This window comes from Dreissena polymorpha, chromosome 3 (assembly GCF_020536995.1).
Source record: "Dreissena polymorpha isolate Duluth1 chromosome 3, UMN_Dpol_1.0, whole genome shotgun sequence".
Classification (NCBI taxonomy): Eukaryota; Metazoa; Mollusca; class Bivalvia; order Myida; family Dreissenidae; genus Dreissena; species Dreissena polymorpha.
The window spans coordinates 122,622,842-122,643,012 of record NC_068357.1 but is presented as its reverse complement, the minus strand read 5'-3'; the positions used below and the strand labels follow the sequence as shown (position 1 = coordinate 122,643,012).

General features: G+C 36.3%; 1 protein-coding gene across 6 annotated transcripts in view; it reads left to right on the top strand.

The window, feature by feature from the left end:
- Window positions 1–20,171, top strand: part of LOC127871281 (uncharacterized) — a 102,631-nt gene that overhangs the window by 71,187 nt on the left and 11,273 nt on the right. For 2 of the 6 annotated variants that reach the window (XM_052414041.1, XM_052414042.1), the window contains exons 2-8: window positions 1,554–2,336; window positions 2,641–2,810; window positions 3,048–3,146; window positions 6,483–6,555; window positions 9,422–9,586; window positions 10,328–10,480; window positions 18,949–19,095. In XM_052414041.1, the coding sequence (XP_052270001.1) occupies window positions 1,571–2,336; window positions 2,641–2,810; window positions 3,048–3,146; window positions 6,483–6,555; window positions 9,422–9,586; window positions 10,328–10,480; window positions 18,949–19,095 (1,573 nt within the window). In that variant the 5' untranslated portion in view covers window positions 1,554–1,570. The remainder of the gene's footprint in view (window positions 1–1,553; window positions 2,337–2,640; window positions 2,811–3,047; window positions 3,147–6,482; window positions 6,556–9,421; window positions 9,587–10,327; window positions 10,481–18,948; window positions 19,096–20,171) is intronic. The other 4 variants (XM_052414045.1, XM_052414044.1, XM_052414043.1 and 1 more) reach the window with 4 other exon arrangements.

Here is a 20,171-nt window from a genome sequence, read left to right as displayed (position 1 = left end):
AAATCATAGAAAAACATTGTGTAGACAATAGAGGTCATAGTTTTCATCTGATCTTAATGAGTCAGGTGAGCGATTCAGGGCCATCATGGCCCTCTTGTTCATATCCATAATCTGGTCCACACGCAGTTACTTCCCTTCTCCAGCCTTCGACGACTTTCCAAGCATAAATGGGGAACTGAATAAGCACCAGTTTCCTCATGCATGCAGGGATCATGGCAATGACTATTTCAATCCACTTTTCAACTTATACCATCTGCACTTTCTTGACAACAGCTTTATTGTATTGGCAACGTCAATGAAGTTAAGGTTATTTAATAAACACTTTCAAAAGACTATACTGTAAATTTAAGTGATTATGTACCTTAAACGATCCTGCTGTACATTCCAAAATAATTCCTCATTTCTTAATTTGCACGGCTGCATTTCAACTTTGCTGAATCCACTGTTTTAACACATTTAAAATCGTAAACTGCCTATCCGAAGGTAAAGCCTCGTTATTTCGGATGATGACCGAGTGAGGCATATGTAAAACACAACTTTGAAATGTATTGAAATAATCAAATTATTTTGTCCATGTCGAATGAGCAAAACATTGTTTTCAATGATATTTTAATTTATTTTGGTATGTGTGATTTGTTTATGCAATAATAGCGAAAATACACATTTTCTCGGACATGATCATCTGCCGGCGCTCTGAAAATCCATTCCTGTCCTCGTGCTGCGCACTCGGGCAGGAACGGATTTTTCGAGCGCCCGCAGATGATCATGCCCTCGAAAACGTGTATTTTCCCTATAACGTAATTGTAAATATTATGCATTGTCTTTTGATTAAATGAGCAAAATATATTAGTAATGATTATCCATGTCAGTTGCAATGTTAATGAATTTTTTTTACCAGTTATGTATGTGTTGCAAATGTCTGATGGCTTGCTTGAGTGAACGTTCGATAATTGGTTCCAAACCAGTTGCAAAATGTAAACAGAACCACTTCATTTGACCAACGGTAAGGTCAAGTTATGAACGCTTGTGTTCTTTACATTTTATAGTTTCAGAAAGAGTAGTCTTTTACCTGAAATGGCAGCTTAAATTATTTTTAAAAACTTAAAACAGTTTGACAAATTAAATAAAATCGGCAAAAAATCATTCGAGAATGGGTACTCTGAGGCTATATCTACCTTAGACACTTATCATTTTGTTTTTATTGGGGCATTATGGAAAATTAAATACAAAGTAATCGGAACTGCTGATTATCCGGAACTGGTTGACAAACTGTATGTGTCAAACATTATAAGTCTTCACAAATTAAAACATGTTTATTTTGTTGACCATTTCAAATGCCATTTCTTTTATTATGTTAACTTTGTCGATGTATTTTTTGTCTTATTAGTGTTACATCCAGCATAACAAATGATTAAGGGACAAGAAAACGATTCAGTTTATTCATTGTAAACGGATTTCAACGTAAATATGGAGTTGGCCAGTATGTATCTATATGCTATAGGCCTATCTATTACTTCAATAATATGTATTATTGTAATGATTAACAATTGCAGTGCAGTTATCAAAAAAAATGTCCGAGGCAAGCTCTACAAACCAACAATCTTCATCTAGTGACAAATGCAGAAGCTCATCACAAGAAAATGCCAATAGCTGTTCTGGGCTTGCATCAGAAGCTGAAGAACATGGGCAATCCCAATCAATGGGCAGGGACAAGAATGCATTGGTGAAATCCACGGATCCGAATTGGAACAGTTGGCCGAATGCACGAAACCATCATAATGCTTGCGATTACATTGAATCCACAAGCAGTTCTTATGACCATTCATTTGCTCAAGGCGGACATTACAATGAGCATCAGGAATATTCAAATAGGGGACGCCACCCACAAAGCTCTGAAAGAGAGAGCCAACAAAGGCCACCATACAGAGGAGGCAATCAAGGAAATTCAGACAGGGGAGGCTATCAAGGAAATTCAGACAGGGGAAGTTATCAAGGAAATTCAGATAGGGGAGGCTATCAAGGAAATTCTGGAAGGGGAGGCTATCAAGGAAATTCACACAGGGGAGGCTATCCAAGAAATTCACACAGGGGAGGCTATCCAGGAAATTCAGACCAAGAACTATATCAAGGAAATGCAACAAGGGCAGGTCAGCAATGGAATGCAAATGGGGCAACTCAAGGTAGAAATTCCAGCTGGGGAGGTCCAGGTGGGCAGCCTTACAGACAGAATTCATCAGGAGGCTACAGGGAAGATGACTCAGATGTCTTCTTGTCGAAAACTCTATCATCAATCCTGAGGCACAATGCTGACAGGTTTAAACTCAACCTGCTTAAAGGTACATTACAAATATTTAATGTGTGGACATAATTATTGCTTAAATTAGTAGATTAATTTACATTCATTTATGAATTGCATACAGTATGATCTTTTTGTCACAAAATGTGTAATTATTTTTTAGCAATATTTGTTACTAAAAGAATTTTAACAAATTGTTTTAAGTCCTTTGTCAGTTGGTAATTATCATTGATTTTATCCATATCAGAGTAAAAAAAGTTAAAAAAACAAACATATCAAATGTGTCATGCCTAAATTATGAAGTTAACTTGACACTTCAGTGTTCTGCCTTGATTCTTTTCCAGGCGGTTTTATATATGTGGATGAAATTCTCGACAAAGTACACAAGTTAAAAGGATACACACACACGGATTTTATTCGTATTGTGGAAAGCAACGACAAAAAACGATTTGCCCTTCAAGAAGACAGAGAAGGAAAACTGATGATCCGAGCTAACCAAGGGCACACAATGCAGGTTGTTGTTGTTTTTTGTTCTTAATTAAATGACTGGCTGTAATTATTTGAATGAGCACCAGAATGTAAAAAGGTTTTGTGGTTAGCCTGTCAGTTTGTTGTCATAAAATGTTATAGGTTTGTGAGCAAACTACTTCCACATTTCTCTATGGATAAAATTGAAACTTATGCTTTGCCATGAATATTTTATCAAAATGTTGTTATGACTTCATTATGTCATTACTTATGTTTTTTGCAGGTTGATGACTTAGACCTTAAACCCCTTTTGTCCCCTGACAATGTTCCCTGTGCAATTCATGGCACGTACTATGAAAGCTGGGAGGCCATCAAACGTACGGTAGGTTAGACAGCATATTACCAGTGATTCATTTTGAAATCTACATCAATGAGTCCCTGGGACTCGCATGTTTTGAAACAATGGGTCCAATCTGAAAACAATGGGTCCCAGATTGTGTCTTTGTAAATTCGTTACAAATCATATACTTAAAGCGGGTATATACGATTTTTTACATGTGTTTATTTGTAATATATTGATCAAATATGTTACAATTACACAAAATAGACAAGAAAAAGTATGCATTAAAGCCGAATTTCATAAAATGCAGCAAAGACAAATTAGCGGCCCGAGCCGATTGTGACAAACATATTTTCCTACAATAACCAAAGCATTCGTTTTTGTATTAGGATTGGAGTTAGTGTTCGTGTGTCGTATGAATAGATATCGTTGCAGAAATTCAAATAAACCGTTAAACTAAGTTTAGATTCACATTGTACATCCGGGACAGTCAAGTAACCGTCCAACGAACTATTAAAAAAACGCCGTAACTGATTGGATAATTTATATATTTCGACCAATCGAAATACGCGTTTTACATTCCGAATGTAGTGATATGACTTCCGTTCTATAAGTCAAGACGGTGTTGACATGTGTTTCGGTTATCTCCACGAATCGAAATCGGTTTGTAAAACTTTGACGATGTTGAAAATCGGAGTTTTTTAACAATGCGTCCCGAAGACGCACATGTTTGAAAAGTATGCGTCCCCAGGAAAAAACGTGCGTCTGGGACGCGGGACGCACGGCAAAATGAATCACTGCATTACGTAGACCATGGATCTGTATCTAACAAGGACTAATTCCATTCTTAAAGTACTTATAATTTAGACTTGCTCAAAGAGCATAAAGTGTAAAGCAGTCTGCACAGGCTAATCAGGCACAACACTTTCTGCCTTGACTGGATTTTCACTAAGAAGATACGACCTTTAAACAAAAAATACCATAAAAGTGGAAAGTGTTGTCCCTGATAAGCATGTTTAGACTTTACAGGGTAATCTTGAACATTAATTTACGGTACACACATGCATTAAAGCGAGATTATACGATTTTTCATATGTATTAAACTGTAATTTATTGATAAAATATGTTACAATAACACAAAATAGGCAAGAAAAATTATAAATTAAATACAAATTTCATAAAATGCAGCAAAGACAAATTAGCGCCCCGAGCCGATTGTGACGAACATATTTTCCTACAATAACCGAAGCATTCGTCTTTTTATAAAAACCAGAAATACTATCATGTGTTCGTGTGCCGTTTGAATATATATCGTTGCAGGAATTTAAATTGAACCGTTAAACTAAGTTTAGATTCACATCGTACATGCATGATATACATGCTGGCGAATTCGACTGTACAGTCGTTTTCGATTTCAGAATTAAATATCTGGCTTATTTCGCATTTTTCGACACATGTTCTTCTGAACTTATATATTTATTTTGAAATATATATATATAATAAGTTATTTACACATTTTATATAAATTCATTAATATTTGACAAAATCGTATAATCTCGCTTTAAGCTGAGATTTCGCAGAGCACTGCTCATTTAGATTATGTAGCTTTTGCTGAAAAAGCTGATTTATTTATTTACCTTCTTTAGATGAAAGATCAGCTATTTATAACAAATATTCTTGACTCCTTTATTACTTAATAATCAAGTTTTCAACTAAAGTCAAAATCCCTATTATTATATTGGGTGAAGGCTGACTGGCTGGTTTCTGGGCAATAACGTTAGTTTGCATTTACCAACATTTATGAAACTTTGGATTGGTTGTAATTGGGTCATGTAGGGTCACTGTGAATAAAATAGTACAACAATCATCAATAAAAAACTTAAATTTGGATGGAGATATTACACTGAAATTGTATGCATAGGTACACCAAGACCTATCTATGGATGGCATATGGGGACAGTCGGGTCAAAAATGAATTAAATTAAAACTAAATTTTCATTTGTTGTTTTGACATAATTATTGATTTATCCCTCATCTTCTAGTGATATTTGACAGTTAATTTTATTTTATCAACAGTGTTTTTACGTGCTCGGATCTATTTATGCCAAGAGGCATATAGCTTTTGGCCTGACAGATGGTGTTTCAGTCGTTCAGTCCCTCCATCCATTCCATCATCCATATGTCCATACAAGGCTTACCCAGAATGACAAGTTTCGTCTAACATCAATAATTCTCCCTACAAAGCTTTTATACTTTAATGAATATTGTTTCTGAACACTATCAACCTAACCTTGGTACCTGACCTCATTTTGACCTTGACATTGACCTATTTTTTTAACATAAACTATTTAAGAAATTCCAGATTTTTTGTACACCATAAATTATTGATGGGTTTGGTCTAACGTCAATACTGATTGTTGCAAACCTTTGATATTTATGCAGATGATGTCCTTGACCACTATCAACACACCCACACCACTTGACCTCATTCTGACCTTAACATTGACCTAGGCTACTTTTGGACTAATTCAGAAGTTAAAAATTCTTGGTTAATTCAATTGAGTCTTTGTTTAATATTATTGCTACTAAAAAGAAAGCTTGGATGCTCCAATTAAACAATTAGCACATACACATCAACTGACCTTCTTTGACCTTGACATGGACCTTCTTTTGGTTTCTTTTGATGGACTTATTTTAATTACTACTGACATTTATTGAATTGACATTTATCTGGCGTTTATTTAACACAGAATCTTGTTTTCGATCAAAGTAAGGGTGGAAATTCTGTCTCATTCCCAAGTTCAACAAGTATTATTTTAACCAATTAACAGTCTAATGCTCCAAATTGAAAGTTGTCAAAAAGAATTCTAGATAAAAATGATCAATTAATCTTCAGGTTCATCTCTACGAATCTCAGAACAATATTTTTTTTAATCGTTCATCAATTTTTCACCTTTAAGGTCTATTGGCATACTTATTAGTCATGATTAAATAATTAATCTTAGTTCAACTGATACATCAGCAAATGTAGTCAAATATTAATTATTTAATATCAGAACTTGAGCCTTATAGGTAAAAGTGTTATTGCAAGTCACAAAAAACACACTCAAGTTTCAATTTTTAATGAAAACAACATAATTTTTTGCAATCCAAAGGACCCATTCCCAAAACTTTTTCTCACATTATGACTATATATTATCAATAGCATATTCAAATATATTCGAAAAAGGAACAAACTTCCAAATATGATATCAGGATTCGTTCTATACATTTCTTTTAAATATTAATAAAGTTTATATTATTGTTTAATGAATCAGCGGAAAGAAGTTATCCACGATGGGATCTTAATTTTTTTGATGGAACGTGTTTGTGTGACAGGGTCTGAGCCGTATGCAGAGGAATCACATCCACATGGCCATGGGGGAACCAGGCCGCGAAGGGGTCATCAGTGGTGAGCAATCAATTTCTACTTGTTCAAAACATTGGAGTCTAGATCAGGGAAAACAGGGCTTAATGAAATGTGTAGTGTCATCCCAGATTAGCATGTGCAGTCCACACAAGCTAATCAGGGACAACACTTTCTGCTTGTGTGCTATTGTTTGCTTAATGGAAGACTATTCTAAACCAAAATCCAGCTTAGGCGGAAAGTGTTGTCACTTATTAGCCTGTGAAGACTGCACATGCTTATTTGGGACAAAACTTTATTCACATGCATTATCCCTGTTCTCCCTGTGCCAGTTTTATTTGTAAAATTTATTAGAAGAATTATAGTTAATCTCTATAGAATATTGACTGTATTTACTATCACTACAGACACACATTTAAATGTGACAGTCACATGTCTGGTTATCGTCTTTGTCCTGTAATCTTGCACTCTATGCTGCTACGGAATCTAGACAGCTGATTCTTCTTCTTAAAAGATATTTTGCAATTTATTTCAATTTAAAATAACAACTGATCTATATTCTTTATTTTTAACACTTGTAGGTTTCTAATTGAGAATAAGTGAGATATTAACACTGTCTAATGTGCGAATAAATCAGATTGAATTGCTTAATGTCAACCTTCTTCTCAAGATTTAATGCAGTGTACTAGTCTCAAATGTTGTTTTATGACCCCAAAGTGGGGCACATAGTAATGGCAACATCCGTCCTTCCTTATGGTCAATCCGTTGTTCCTTCGATCCATCCGTTGTTCCTTTGATCCATCAGTTGTTCCTTCGATCCATCAGTTGTTCCTTTGATCCATCAGTTGTTCCTTTGGTCCATCCGTTGTTCCTTCAATCCATCCGTTGTTCCTTCGATCCATCCGTTGTTCCTCAATCCATCAGTTTTTCCTACGATCCATCAGTTGTTCCTTCGGTCCATCCGTTGTTTCTTTGATCCATCCATTGTTCCTTCAATTAATCCGTTGTTCCTTCGATCCATCAGTTGTTCCTTCGATCCACCAGTTGCTCCTGCGATCCATCAGTTGTTCCTTCGATCCATCAGTTGTTCCTTTGATTAATCCGTTGTTCCTTCGGCCCATCTGTTGTTCCTTCGATCCATCTGTTGTTCCTTCGATCCATCCGTTGTTCCTTCAATCCATCAGTTTTTCCTTCAATCCATCAGTTGTTCCTTCGGTACATCTATTGTTCCTTTGATCCATCTGTTGTTCCTTCGATCAATCCGTTGTTCCTTCGATCCATCCGTTGTTCCTTCAATCCATCAGTTTTTCCTTTGATAAATCCTTTGTTCCTTCGATCCATCTGTTGTTCCTTTGATCCATCCGTTGTTCCTTCGATCCATCAGTTTTTCCTTTGATCCATCAGTTGTTCCTTCAATCCATCAGTTTTTCCTTTGATACATCAGTTGTTCCTTCAATCTATAAGTTGTTCCTTCAATCCATCAGTTGTTCCTTCGATCCATTCAGTGTTCCTTTGATCCATCAGTTTTTCCTTAAATCCATCAGTTGTTCCTTCAATCCATCAGTTGTTCCTTCAATCCATCAGTTTTTCCTTTGATCCATCAGTTGTTCCTTTGATCCATCAGTTTTTCCTTCAATCCATCAATTGTTCCTTCAATCCATTAGTTGTTCCTTCGATCCATCAATTGTTCCTTTGATCCATCAGTTGTTCCTTTGATCCATCAGTTGTTCCTTTGATCCATCCGTTGTTCCTTTGATCCATCAGTTGTTCCTTTGATCCATAAGTTGTTCCTTCAATCCATCAATTGTTCCTTTGATCCATCAGTTGTTGTTTCGATCCATCCATTGTTCCTCCGATCCATCAGTTGTTCCTTCGATCCATCCGTTGTTCCTGCTTCTTCTGAAGAGCATAATTCTGCATAAATTGTCAAGAACCAGAACTATATTTCCAGGATTTATAGAGTTATTGCCCTTTGCTCAATGATCTTTTGCAGAGCCATACTTTTCTTAGCATAGAAGGAATTTCAATGAAACTTGGTACATGGATAAAGGACATTGAGAGGTAGTCCAGAGAACACAATTCACAACTCTGTGTGTGTGTTTGAGATTTATTTACAGGTCGTCCAGCGTCTTCGCGACTACAGATGTATCGACCTGCCCCTGTGACCCTTCAGGGGAGAAAATTAGGTCATATTATACATCAGAGCACGATTATTCATAACTCTGATCAGTATTTTTGGAGTTATTGCCCTATGCTTATTTTTTGTACAGACTGTGTCTTGCATGGACAATAACTCTGCAAGTATTGGAGATATTCAAATGATTCTTTAATAGTGATGGATGGATTTAAAAGAAAAGCAAAGCATAAGTGAATAATTTATTGTCTTCTATCCACCGCTTGTTGGTTGTTAAAACACAGCATCCCTGAAAAACAATACGCACACACTGGGCAGGAAGGGTCTTCACAAAAACAATTAGCACTGCTGGTAATCCTTACTATACTACCTAAATGATATTAATGGTAAAGATACAGCTTTACTGCATTTGTGATTCACAAGAAATGTCAAGTGTCAGCTGGGTACACACTACACAGTGTAAAGAATTCCCCTTAGTGTACTATCTAGATTTATCTGGATTGCAAAACAAATGCAGGATGTGTGCATGGATTACATTTGATATTAATGACTTTCATGTCTTTGGTCATTCCCTATTAAATTTTGAAAAATTGGGCATAATAATTCGTTGTGATCTTACATTTGTGGATAAGTCAACCGACTCAAACCATACAATCGACTGAAATAAATGTATCTTGAATAATAATGATTATAGAGGAATTTAGAAGTTACTCTTACCTAGACATCTGATGGTGTTTGTTTCACTGGCATTGTATTTTCCACTCATTCCATCAACAGGTATGCGGTCCTCGTGTGAAGTCACCATCAGAGTTGATCTCAAGAAAGCCATGGATGATGGCATCAAGTTTTTCGTGTCTGCCAACAACGTGATCCTCTCCCCAGGAAATGAAGATGGACTCATCCCTCCAAAGTACTTCGAGTTAGTGATGGACAGAAAGAAAGGTCAGTTAAGGCGGTCCATGATTAATAAGGCATTCATAAATATGCTACTTTTAGATTACCTGACTAAAATTTAAAACACTTCCCCAACAGTAGAATATTTATGATTTCTCAGTCTTTATTATTTTGATGATTTTGATAATTGAATGTTGTTTGGTTTTAAAAATTATTTTTTTATTGTCAACTTAAAAAGTTAATTTATGCCATTAATAAAAAAAACTGACAGAATTTAAACCATTATTGACCTGTTATTTGTAATTGGGTAAGATACATGTATTTAATTTGCCTCAGGTAGTCATGCCTGAGGTAGTCATGTAATTATTATGTGGTTGAAAGTTTTCTTTGTAGAATTTAGATAGTGCTTTGTTGCAATACTTTGTCATGATTATCAAACTTAATTATTTTGAGTTACTTTCTAAAATTATATCACATTTTTCCAGCACTATTATCTGACCCTCAAATTTAGAAGCTTTTATAATATGAGCTACTTTCTTGGAAAACCGGCTGTAATGCCTGTGTGTAAAGTATCATTCCAGATTAACCTGTGCAGGCCCATCACACTTTGCTAGATTTTTGTTTAAAAAGGAAGTCTACAAAAGGAAGTCTCTTTTAAAAAAAAATTGTGTGAAGGCAGAAAGTATCATCTATTATAATCCCTTGATGACTGCACAGGCTAATCTGGGATGACACCTAACGCATATGCATTAAGCCCGGTTTCCTAGTGTGCTGTATATATGTTGATAGGAGCAAAGATTGCTGTTGACCTGCCCATCGCAAAGCAGGCTGATAATCAGACAGAAAAGAAGAAAAAAAAGAAGAAAAGGAGCAAGAAGGGAAAAGAAGAAAAATCTGATGATGAGCAAACACCTGACACCTGGGAAGAAAAGGCCAAAAATGGTACAAATACAACAGTCTCTTTTATACCTAATGATAAAATATGACATTTCTGCAGTAAAATAACAGCAGTGAAAAGAAGAAATTGTTATTTTCACCGGTGAAAAGAACAAATTCTCTGAACTCCTTTTTCTATTTTAAGATTATCAGAAATAATTATATATATATTTACTATGATCACGAGTGAATAACGATCGACATTCCACCGATTAAAAAAAAATATTTTTATTGTATGCTTTTTTAAACAGAACATTCGAGTTTTCTCAACTGGTTTTATCATTTGCTATTTCATTGTTGTTTCGTGTGCTGTTTTATCAGACTTTTTTTTCATCGTTGTCAATTTTATTAATCCGTGTAAGTCTATACGGATGTTTTAAATCGTTGTCAACTCGATAATAGCTTACAAACATGCACTGAACCAAACAAATGTCTGTGCGTAGGTTGGCTACTGACAATAATAAACCAAATAATTAAGAAAATATTCGTGTACATAATAGTTTGTTGTCAAATAACAAACGGCCCATAGTTTAGATGCATAGGGATTAAATCATGAAAGCCAAGCATTTGAAACCACGCATCTAATTTTCCACTCTAAGTTATTCAACAACAAACTATAAAGTTCACGAATTATTTCGATTCTAACACGGTTTTACTAAAGATTCATACAATTTATATTATTTTTCTTGTGTACTTTTTTATGTGAAGTTCCGCCCATAAAAATAACTTTCGGCTGTTCTGTCGATCAGATCCGCGACTTTCATTCATAATTATATTACCGGATTATTACGCTGGTGGAAAATGTATCGGCATGTTTTGTTTAGTTACAGCGCGTGCTTTCAGACGCGTCTTTTCGGATGCAACTTTAATCTGCTGTTCACAAGTTTTTGATTCTTGGTCTGATGTGCAATAATGACAACAATGACCGGTTAAGAGACTGCAGCGAATGGTTTATCCACGGACTCTAGATGAGGTCAATATACGCTCCGTGGTATATCACACCTAATCGAGATAAGAATGTCAGTAGGGTGTGTTAGCATGTACACTGTGTAATCGATTTCATGACATGGGAAATTTAGCAAACAAAATCGGACCGACTGTTTGGAATTTTCAATCGGTCTTTCATGACCCCAATCAGTCTAGGACCGACAAAACCGAAAAAAATATGATCCCTGTCTATGATCACTCCTGAAATAACAAACGATCTTACACTGACATGAAGAAACATCCTCTGTTACTTAATTAACTTTTCAAATTGAAATGTTCTGGAAGGTAAGATAACTACCCTCACAAAGAAGTGGGCATGTAGCATTAAGCATGACTGTCTGTGCATGTATATCCATCCTGACATTTATGGTTATTGTCCCATATTTAAAGCTGGTTGGATTTTGCTCAAACTTGTACAGCTGAATGACCTAAACATGTAGGTAATTATAAGGGAAGTTCTCTATTGACGGTTACAAATTAAGGTTCTTCAATGCCTAAATGTTTTTTCTTTACAATATCTAGGCTGAGTTTGAATCTAGGTCACATGCATTAAAATGGGTCACCAGGTCAAATCTTAGAAAAACCTTTTGGAGGCCACATTTGTTACTCAATCTTGAAGAAACTTGGTAATAATGTGTATCTTGACAATAATAGGCGAAATTACATTTGTTTAAAGACTAGATCACCTGGTCAAATCTTATAAATACCTTGTTACCACTATAAAGGCCACTTTTATGACTCAATCTTGATGAAGCGTGGTAAGAATGTTTATCTTGACATTTTCTAGGCCGAGCTTCAATATGCAGGGCCCTCAATCTGTAAAATTCACTGCCGAAATTCGGCTGCATTCCCCCATAAAAAAAGTATGGTTTTTCCCCCAAATGAGATAAAAAAAATTCCCTCTCAAAATAAATTTAAACAAGAGATGTGTTTGTCAGAAACACAATGCCCCCTATTTCGCCGCTTTCAAGCCATAAATTTGACATTTGACCTTGAAGGATCACCTTGACTTTTCACCACTCAAAATGTGCAGCTCAATGAGATACACATGCATGCCAAATATCTAGTTGCTATCTTCAATATTCAAAAGGTTATGACCAAACTTTAATAAAGGTTTAAGTTTTAGGAAAGAAAAATACAATGATATTTGACCTTTTACCTTGACGGATGACCTTGACTTTTCACCACTCAAAATGTGCAGCTCCGTGAGAAACACATGCATGCCAAATATGAAGTTGCTATCTTCAATATTGCAAAAGTTATCAAACTTTAACCAAGGTTAAAGTTTTGGGACACACACAATAAATGAATGACAGACAGACAGGCCAAAAACAATATACCCCCGATCTTTCAATACGGGAGCCCGGGGACATAATAAAAATCAGAAAAACTATATAATTTAGCCGAATTCGGACTTCAACATCCATCAGTGTTTGCGTAATACTTTCGCAAGGGGAATAAAGGGTTGTCGGCTCTTTCAGCCCCAAGCTCTTTCGGCCCCATTTTTTTCAGGCTCATTCGGTCCCAATATCAGGCTTATTTGGCCCAAATACCAGGCTTTTTCGGCCCCATTTTTAATTTGAATAAATCGTTGAAAATATGTTGGTCGATACTCTTTAGAACTATGGAATATTGTTTATTACAGTATTATATTATCTTTATTGAAGATTATTCCATTTTAAAAAAGATTCTCTTGTCTGTTGCTTCAGGTATGTCATCGTCGAAATGAGGCATTATTATAGACTAAATACAAGAGTCTGAGACGGCTTTGAAAATAAAACAAACTTTAAATTTGTTTCTATTACATATATTTGGATAACTTTAAAGTGATGACAATAAAAAATACACACGTCTTAACCAGAGCTCCAGATAAGAGGCCTATCTGCGTATTTACGCATTGAAAAAATAAAAAAACGCATTAAAAATCAGCCCAGTATGTAAAAAAAAACAATACAAATCTTGGTACGTATTTTAAATCGATTAAAGTGCGTAACCGGTTTAACCGATAATCCAGTTGAGTTTTTAGTGTAAGTTAACCTTTGAATCAAAAGTAATTCAATCAAAATACGCTTGCAATAAAATTGTGGCCCATCATGTTTGTGGATCAAAAAGGGACGTTTTAAGCGACCTTTTACTTTGTCAGTTTTCTATGGAAATGGAAAATACCCCTAAATATTCCTAAATACCCTTTATGGCGGAAACAAAGGAGTAAAATACGCTTTAAACAATTATATCATGGGGGTGAAATACCCTTTAGACTAAATCCTTATCTGGAGCTCTGGTCTTAACAATACCATAAGGTATCGTATTTACTGCACATAAATTGTTCATTTTATTATTAAGTTCAATTTCATCATCATCATTCATCATCGTAATCACCATCATCATCATAATAATCGTCAGCATCATAATAATAATCATCATCATGAACGAAACTGTTATTGTTTCATAGACAAATATCAATTTATTGTCATAAGCAATCAAAGTAACAATTTGTTTGTCGCGGAAATGCCTACAACGTGTTTGCAAGCTTCTATATCAATTATGTTTCAAAATAAGGGAAGCTGTACATTACATAATTGATTAATGAGTTGACACATAAACAATAAAGTCAAGACATACTGATATTTAAGTGGTATTTTGCTTTATACTTGACCTAAAATGAAAAAATAAAAATTCCCTCCATATCCTTAAATTCCCCTGCTATGGGTAGTGACCCGCTTACCCTAAAATGGATTAAGGGCCCTGATGTGTCACATGTTTCCACAAGCTAGGTCACCAGTAAAAATCTTAGAAAAACCTTGTTACTACTTCAAAAGCAACCTTTATGAGTTTTCTTTATGAAACTTGTTCACAATGTTTACCAAAACAATTTACAGGATGAGTTTAAAACAAGAACTAGATCACTATTTTGACGCTTTGAAAAACCTTTTTAATACTTGGTCAGAATGTTTATTTTTTAAATTTCTTGGTCAAGCTTACATCTTGGTAATATATTTTGAAAAACTAGGTCAAAAGATCAAATCATAAAAAAACTTGTGACCACTCTAGAGGCCACATTTATGACTCACTCTTGATTAATCTTGTGTCAGAATGCAAATCTTGACAATATATACGATGCAGATCGAATCTGGGTCACAGGCCATCCCAAACTAGGCCACCAGGTCAAGCATTTGAAAGACCTTGTTACCACTTATCTGGGTCAAATAGGGTCAAAAACTAGATCAGCGGGTCAAGTCTTCTAGAATTTGAGTGTGTGATCGCCTTGATGAACTTTCGAGCCATCATGGCCCTCTTGTTAGAACAAAACCGCCGTGGTCAAAACTGGTCTTGCCCTACATTTTTATGCCCCATCCCAGTTAGAAGGTGGCGTGTGGCGCAGAAACTTACAGGCCTGTTGTTTATTTAACAGGCCTCAATAATTGTTTTTTACCCAGGAAGACATAGAGGCATTGCACAGTAAATTTATCAAATGGCATAGTTACGCGTTGTTGATTCAAGAAAGAGCAAAAAATAGCACAACAAGCCTGATTATCCCCACGCTTTTTTAAAAGCGTGGGGATTTTGTGGTTATTTCCGCCGTCTGTCTGTCCATCCGTCCTTCCGTCCTGGCCACTATCTCCTCATACACTATTAGCACTAGAACCTTGAAACATGGTAGCTATGAGCATATGAGGGACCCAGCACTATTTGGAATTTTGATCTGACCCCTGGGTCAAAAGTTATGGGGGTTGGGGTGGGGCCGGTTCAGAGATTTGTACTCATTTTTTTATGTTATTTTACTATAATTTCTTCATTTCTACACCGATTGTCTTCAAATTGATACTGAACCTCTCTTATGACAATACGGTCAATCTAAACTATGCATGGCCCCATTACCAACCCTGGGGCGCCCCGCCCACATAGGCCACGCCCACCCAAAATTGCATTTTACTATAATTTCTTCATTCCTACACCGATTCATTTCAAATTGATACTGACCTGCTCTTATGACAATATGGTCAATCTCAGCTATGCATGGCCCCATTACCAACCCTGGGGCACACCACCCACATAGGCCACGCCCACCTAAAATTGCCTTTTACTCTAATTTCTTCATTTCTACACCGATTCACTTCAAATTGATACTGAACCTCTCTTATGACAATACGGTTAATCTCGATTATGCATGGCCCCATTACCAACCCTGGGGCGCCCTGCCCACATAGGCCACGCCCACCCAAAATTGCCTTTTACTTTAATTTCATCATTTCTACACCCATTTACTTCAAATTGATACTGAACCTCTCTTATGACAATACGGTCAATCTCAACTATGTATGGCCCCATTACCAACCATGGGGCGCCCCGCCCACATAGGCCATGCCCACCCAAAATTGCCTTTTACTATAATTTCTTCACCCATTTACTTAAAATTGATACTGAACCTCTCTTATGACAATACGGTCAATCTCAACTATGTATGGCCCCATTACCAACCATGGGGCGCCCCGCCCACATAGGCCATGCCCACCCAAAATTGCCTTTTACTATAATTTCTTCACCCATTTACTTAAAATTGATACTGAACCTCTCTTATGACAATACGGTCAATCTCAACTATGTATGGCCCCATTACCAACCCTGGGGCGCCCCACCAACATAGGCCACGCCCACCCAAAATTGCCTTTTACTATAATTTCTTCATTTCTACACCGATTCACTTCTAATTGATACTGAACTTCTGTTATGACAATACGGTCAATCTCAACTATGCATGGCCCCATTACCAACCCTGGGGCGCCCTGCCCACATAGGCTACGCCCACCTAAAATTGCATTTTACTATAATTTCTTCATTTCTACACCCATTTACTTCAAATTGATACTGAACCTCTCTTATGACAATACGGTCAATCTCAACTATGTATGGCCCCATTACCAACCCTGGGGCGCCCCGCCCACATAGGCCACGCCCACCCAAAATTGCCTTTTACTATAATTTCTTCATTTCTACACCAATTCACTTCTAATTGATACTGAACTTCTCTTATGACAATACGGTCAATCTCAACTATGCATGGCCCCATTACCAACCCTGGGGCGCCCCTGGGTCAAACATGCGGCATGGGGATACGTGTCGGCCTCTGCCGCGCCATTTCTAGTTTGGGGATATGAATTAAGCCTATTTGTTTCAGTATGGGGAAATATTTTCACATATAATCTTACATACTTGAGTGTTATTTATGTATTTAACTAAGATTAATAAATATAACTAATATGTTTACCTTTTGATATCTTCTATTTCACTTACATGCAATTACAGTAAACTGGATAGAGTGGCAATCGGAATAAAGCAGAAAATGAATATTCACAGATTCACTAAAATATCAATCTAAACATGTTAGTCCTTTCGAATTTCACTTGATAATCTCGTAAGATGTATTTTTCTTCATGAGTAGACTGAACTCCAAATTACAAACACTCATTATGTGACATTCAATACGTAAATTCCTCATAAACATGTTTTATTAGTCCCCTACCGGTTTCACCGGAGGGGACTTATGGTTTTGTCTCCGTCCGTCAGTCCGTCCGTCACACTTTTCTGGATCCTGCGATTACTTTAAAAGTTCTTAATATTTTTTCATGAAACTTGGAAAATGGATAGATGGCAATGTGGACATTATGCACGTCATTTCATTTTGTTCCTACGTCAAAAATTGTAGTTGCTATGGCAACAAATAGACTAGAAATAGTGCTGAAAATGTGTTTTTTCTGGATCCTGCGATAACTTTAAAAGTTCTTACTATTTTTTCATGAAACTTGCCACATGGATAGATGGCAATACGGACATTATGCACGTCATTTCATTTTGTTCCTACATAAAAAATTGTGGTTGCTATGGCAACAAATAGACTAGAAATAATAGTGTTAAAAATGGTGTTTTTTTCTGGATCCTGCGTTAACTTTAAAAGTTCTTAATATTTTTTCATGAAACTTGCAACATGGATAGATGGCAATATGGACATTATGCACGTCATTTCATTTTGTTCCTACGTCAAAAATTGTGGTTGCTATGGCAACAAATAGACTAGAAATAGTGCTGAAAATGGTGTTTTTTTCTGGATCCTGCGATAACTTTAAAAGTTCCTAATATTTTTTCATGACACTTGCAACATGGATAGATGGCAATATGGACATTATGCACGTCATATCATTTTGTTCCTTAGTCAAAAATTGTGGTTGCTATGGCAACAAATAGACTAGAAATAGTGCTGACAAAAATATTCTGACAATGGTGAAATTTCTGGCAATGGTGGAGCCGGTAGGGGACTTTTATTGCTTGGCAATGGTCTTGTTTATATCTAAAATGTATAATCTAATTATATGATGTCAGTCGTAAATTCCATTATTATTTGTCATTTTTGCTGAGCTTCGTTATTTTTATGCCCCCGGATCAAAAGATCGGGGGCATATTGTTTTTGGCCTGTCTGTCTGTCATTCATTGTATGTGTCCCAAAACTTTAACCTTTGTTAAAGTTTGGTCATAAGTTTTTGAATATTGAAGATAGCAACTTGATATTTGGCATGCATGTGTATCTCGTGAAGCTGCACATTTTAAGTGGTGAAAGGTCAAGGTCATCCTTCAAGGCCAAAAGTAAAAAAATACAATCCAAGGGAAGTAATAAGCTTTAAAAGGGAGATAATTTCTAAACCTGCCAAATGATATATTGAAATTTTATTTCAAAGCGGCGCAATAGGGGGCATGTGTTTCTGGCAAACACATCTGTTGTTTTTTGATTGTCCGCCATCTTGGAATCACGTTTGCGACATGTGCATGTCCCACTACTCCCCAAACCAATAGTTAAGTCTGATTTCATTTGGAAACGACTTGAGATGCTCCGTTTAATTTTGGCTTCAGTGTACTAAGGACAGTTGTTGCAAAATTTACGAAAATTATCTTTTTATTTCGGAATTATCAGGAACTGGGAACCACAAAATAATGTTGTTAAGAAAACTGCAAGAGGGTTAAAATCTTTGGAAGCAAAAATTACCAGACAGTAAGTCTGATGATCTTGCAATTCACTGTCGGCCTTTTTAAATGTTTGTTGGCAATGGCGGACGGGCCGATTGGCTTTCGTCATGTCTGAACTAGCTGTCCAACTGTACATCTGTCTGTCTATTGGTCTATTCATCTGTGCAAAACTTCCTGCCATAATTTTGCAATACATAAAATGATTTTTACATTAGTTGGCACATATGTTTACCACCATAACAGTAACACCTCTGTGCCGAGGTTAAGGTTGACTGCCATGTCAAAGGCCAATTTCAGCCATAAAACGGCTTGAAAATTCCTGTCCCAGCCATAACTTTGCCAGATATTGATGGGTTTATAATTAACCAGTCTCAAATGTGAAACATAATTAGACAATTTTAACATCATCCTTCCTCAAAGGTCCAGGGTACACTTGTATTTTCTAATAAGAGACTGTATTTAACTTCCTACAGAAATGCCCAGCAGCTCACCACAGGAAACTGCAGATTCTGTGACTAACAGGAAGAGGGCTGCTCCACCAGATCAGCCTGTTGCAACATCACCACCACAGAAGGGCCACTTAGAATCCGAGCCTAAACAAGTTACCAAAACGTCACAAGGTATTCCATATGTCAAGGAAACTGATTTAGTGAAAAATAAAAGACAAAAAATTGCATTTTCAATTGGCAATTTAGCATCAAAGCTGTTAAAGTAATGGCGGCTGACATTTTTGACATTTGTTAAAGTGAGATAGCAGTGGTTGTCATTCACTGACCACATAATTAGTTGTGCCTTATGTGAAATTTGACTTTCATACTGGAGAAGTAGCGACAGAGTTTGGTGTTGTTGTTTTTTTAATGTATTACAGATGCAGCATGTGAATGTGTTAACGTGCAAATTATACTTTTTATGCCCCCCTTCGAAGAAGAGGGGGTATATTGCTTTGCTCATGTCGGTCTGTCTGTCGGTCGGTCGGTCGGTCTGTCCGTCCACCAGGTGGTTGTCATACGATAACTCAAGAACGCTTGGGCCTAGGATCATGAAACTTCATAGGTACATTGATCATGACTCGCAGATGACCCCTATTGATTTTGAGGTCACTAGGTCAAAGTTCAAGGTCACGGTGACTCGAAATAGTAAAGTGGTTTTTTGAATGATAATTCAAGAATGCATACGCGGCCAACAGGGCACACTCTGAACAATATTACTGAAGCAACTGGTCTGTAATCCTAAATCTATAATTATCAGTCCAATGAAACATCATCCTTTTAGTAAAATACAGTGGATCAGTAAAAATATTATCAGAATATGAGATTTTTTGTATATTTAGTATATTAAATATTGTGTTAATGTTTAATTTTGTTGATTAATATAAATATAAGCAGGACAGGGGAGGTAATACACTACAGGGGAAACAAATGCAATAAGTTTAAATTTATTGTTACAGATTTGTCTCCCTTGTAATATATTTAAATTTTACCAAATGTAAGGCTAACTGCATTTTTGTAATGCATACTACTACTACTACTACTACTACTACTACTACTACTACTACTACTACTACTACTACTATTACTACTACTGCTGCTACTGCTGCTGCTGCTGCTGCTGCTGCTACTACTACTACTACTACTACTACTACTTCTACTACTACTACTACTACTACTACTACTACTACTACTACTACTACTACTAC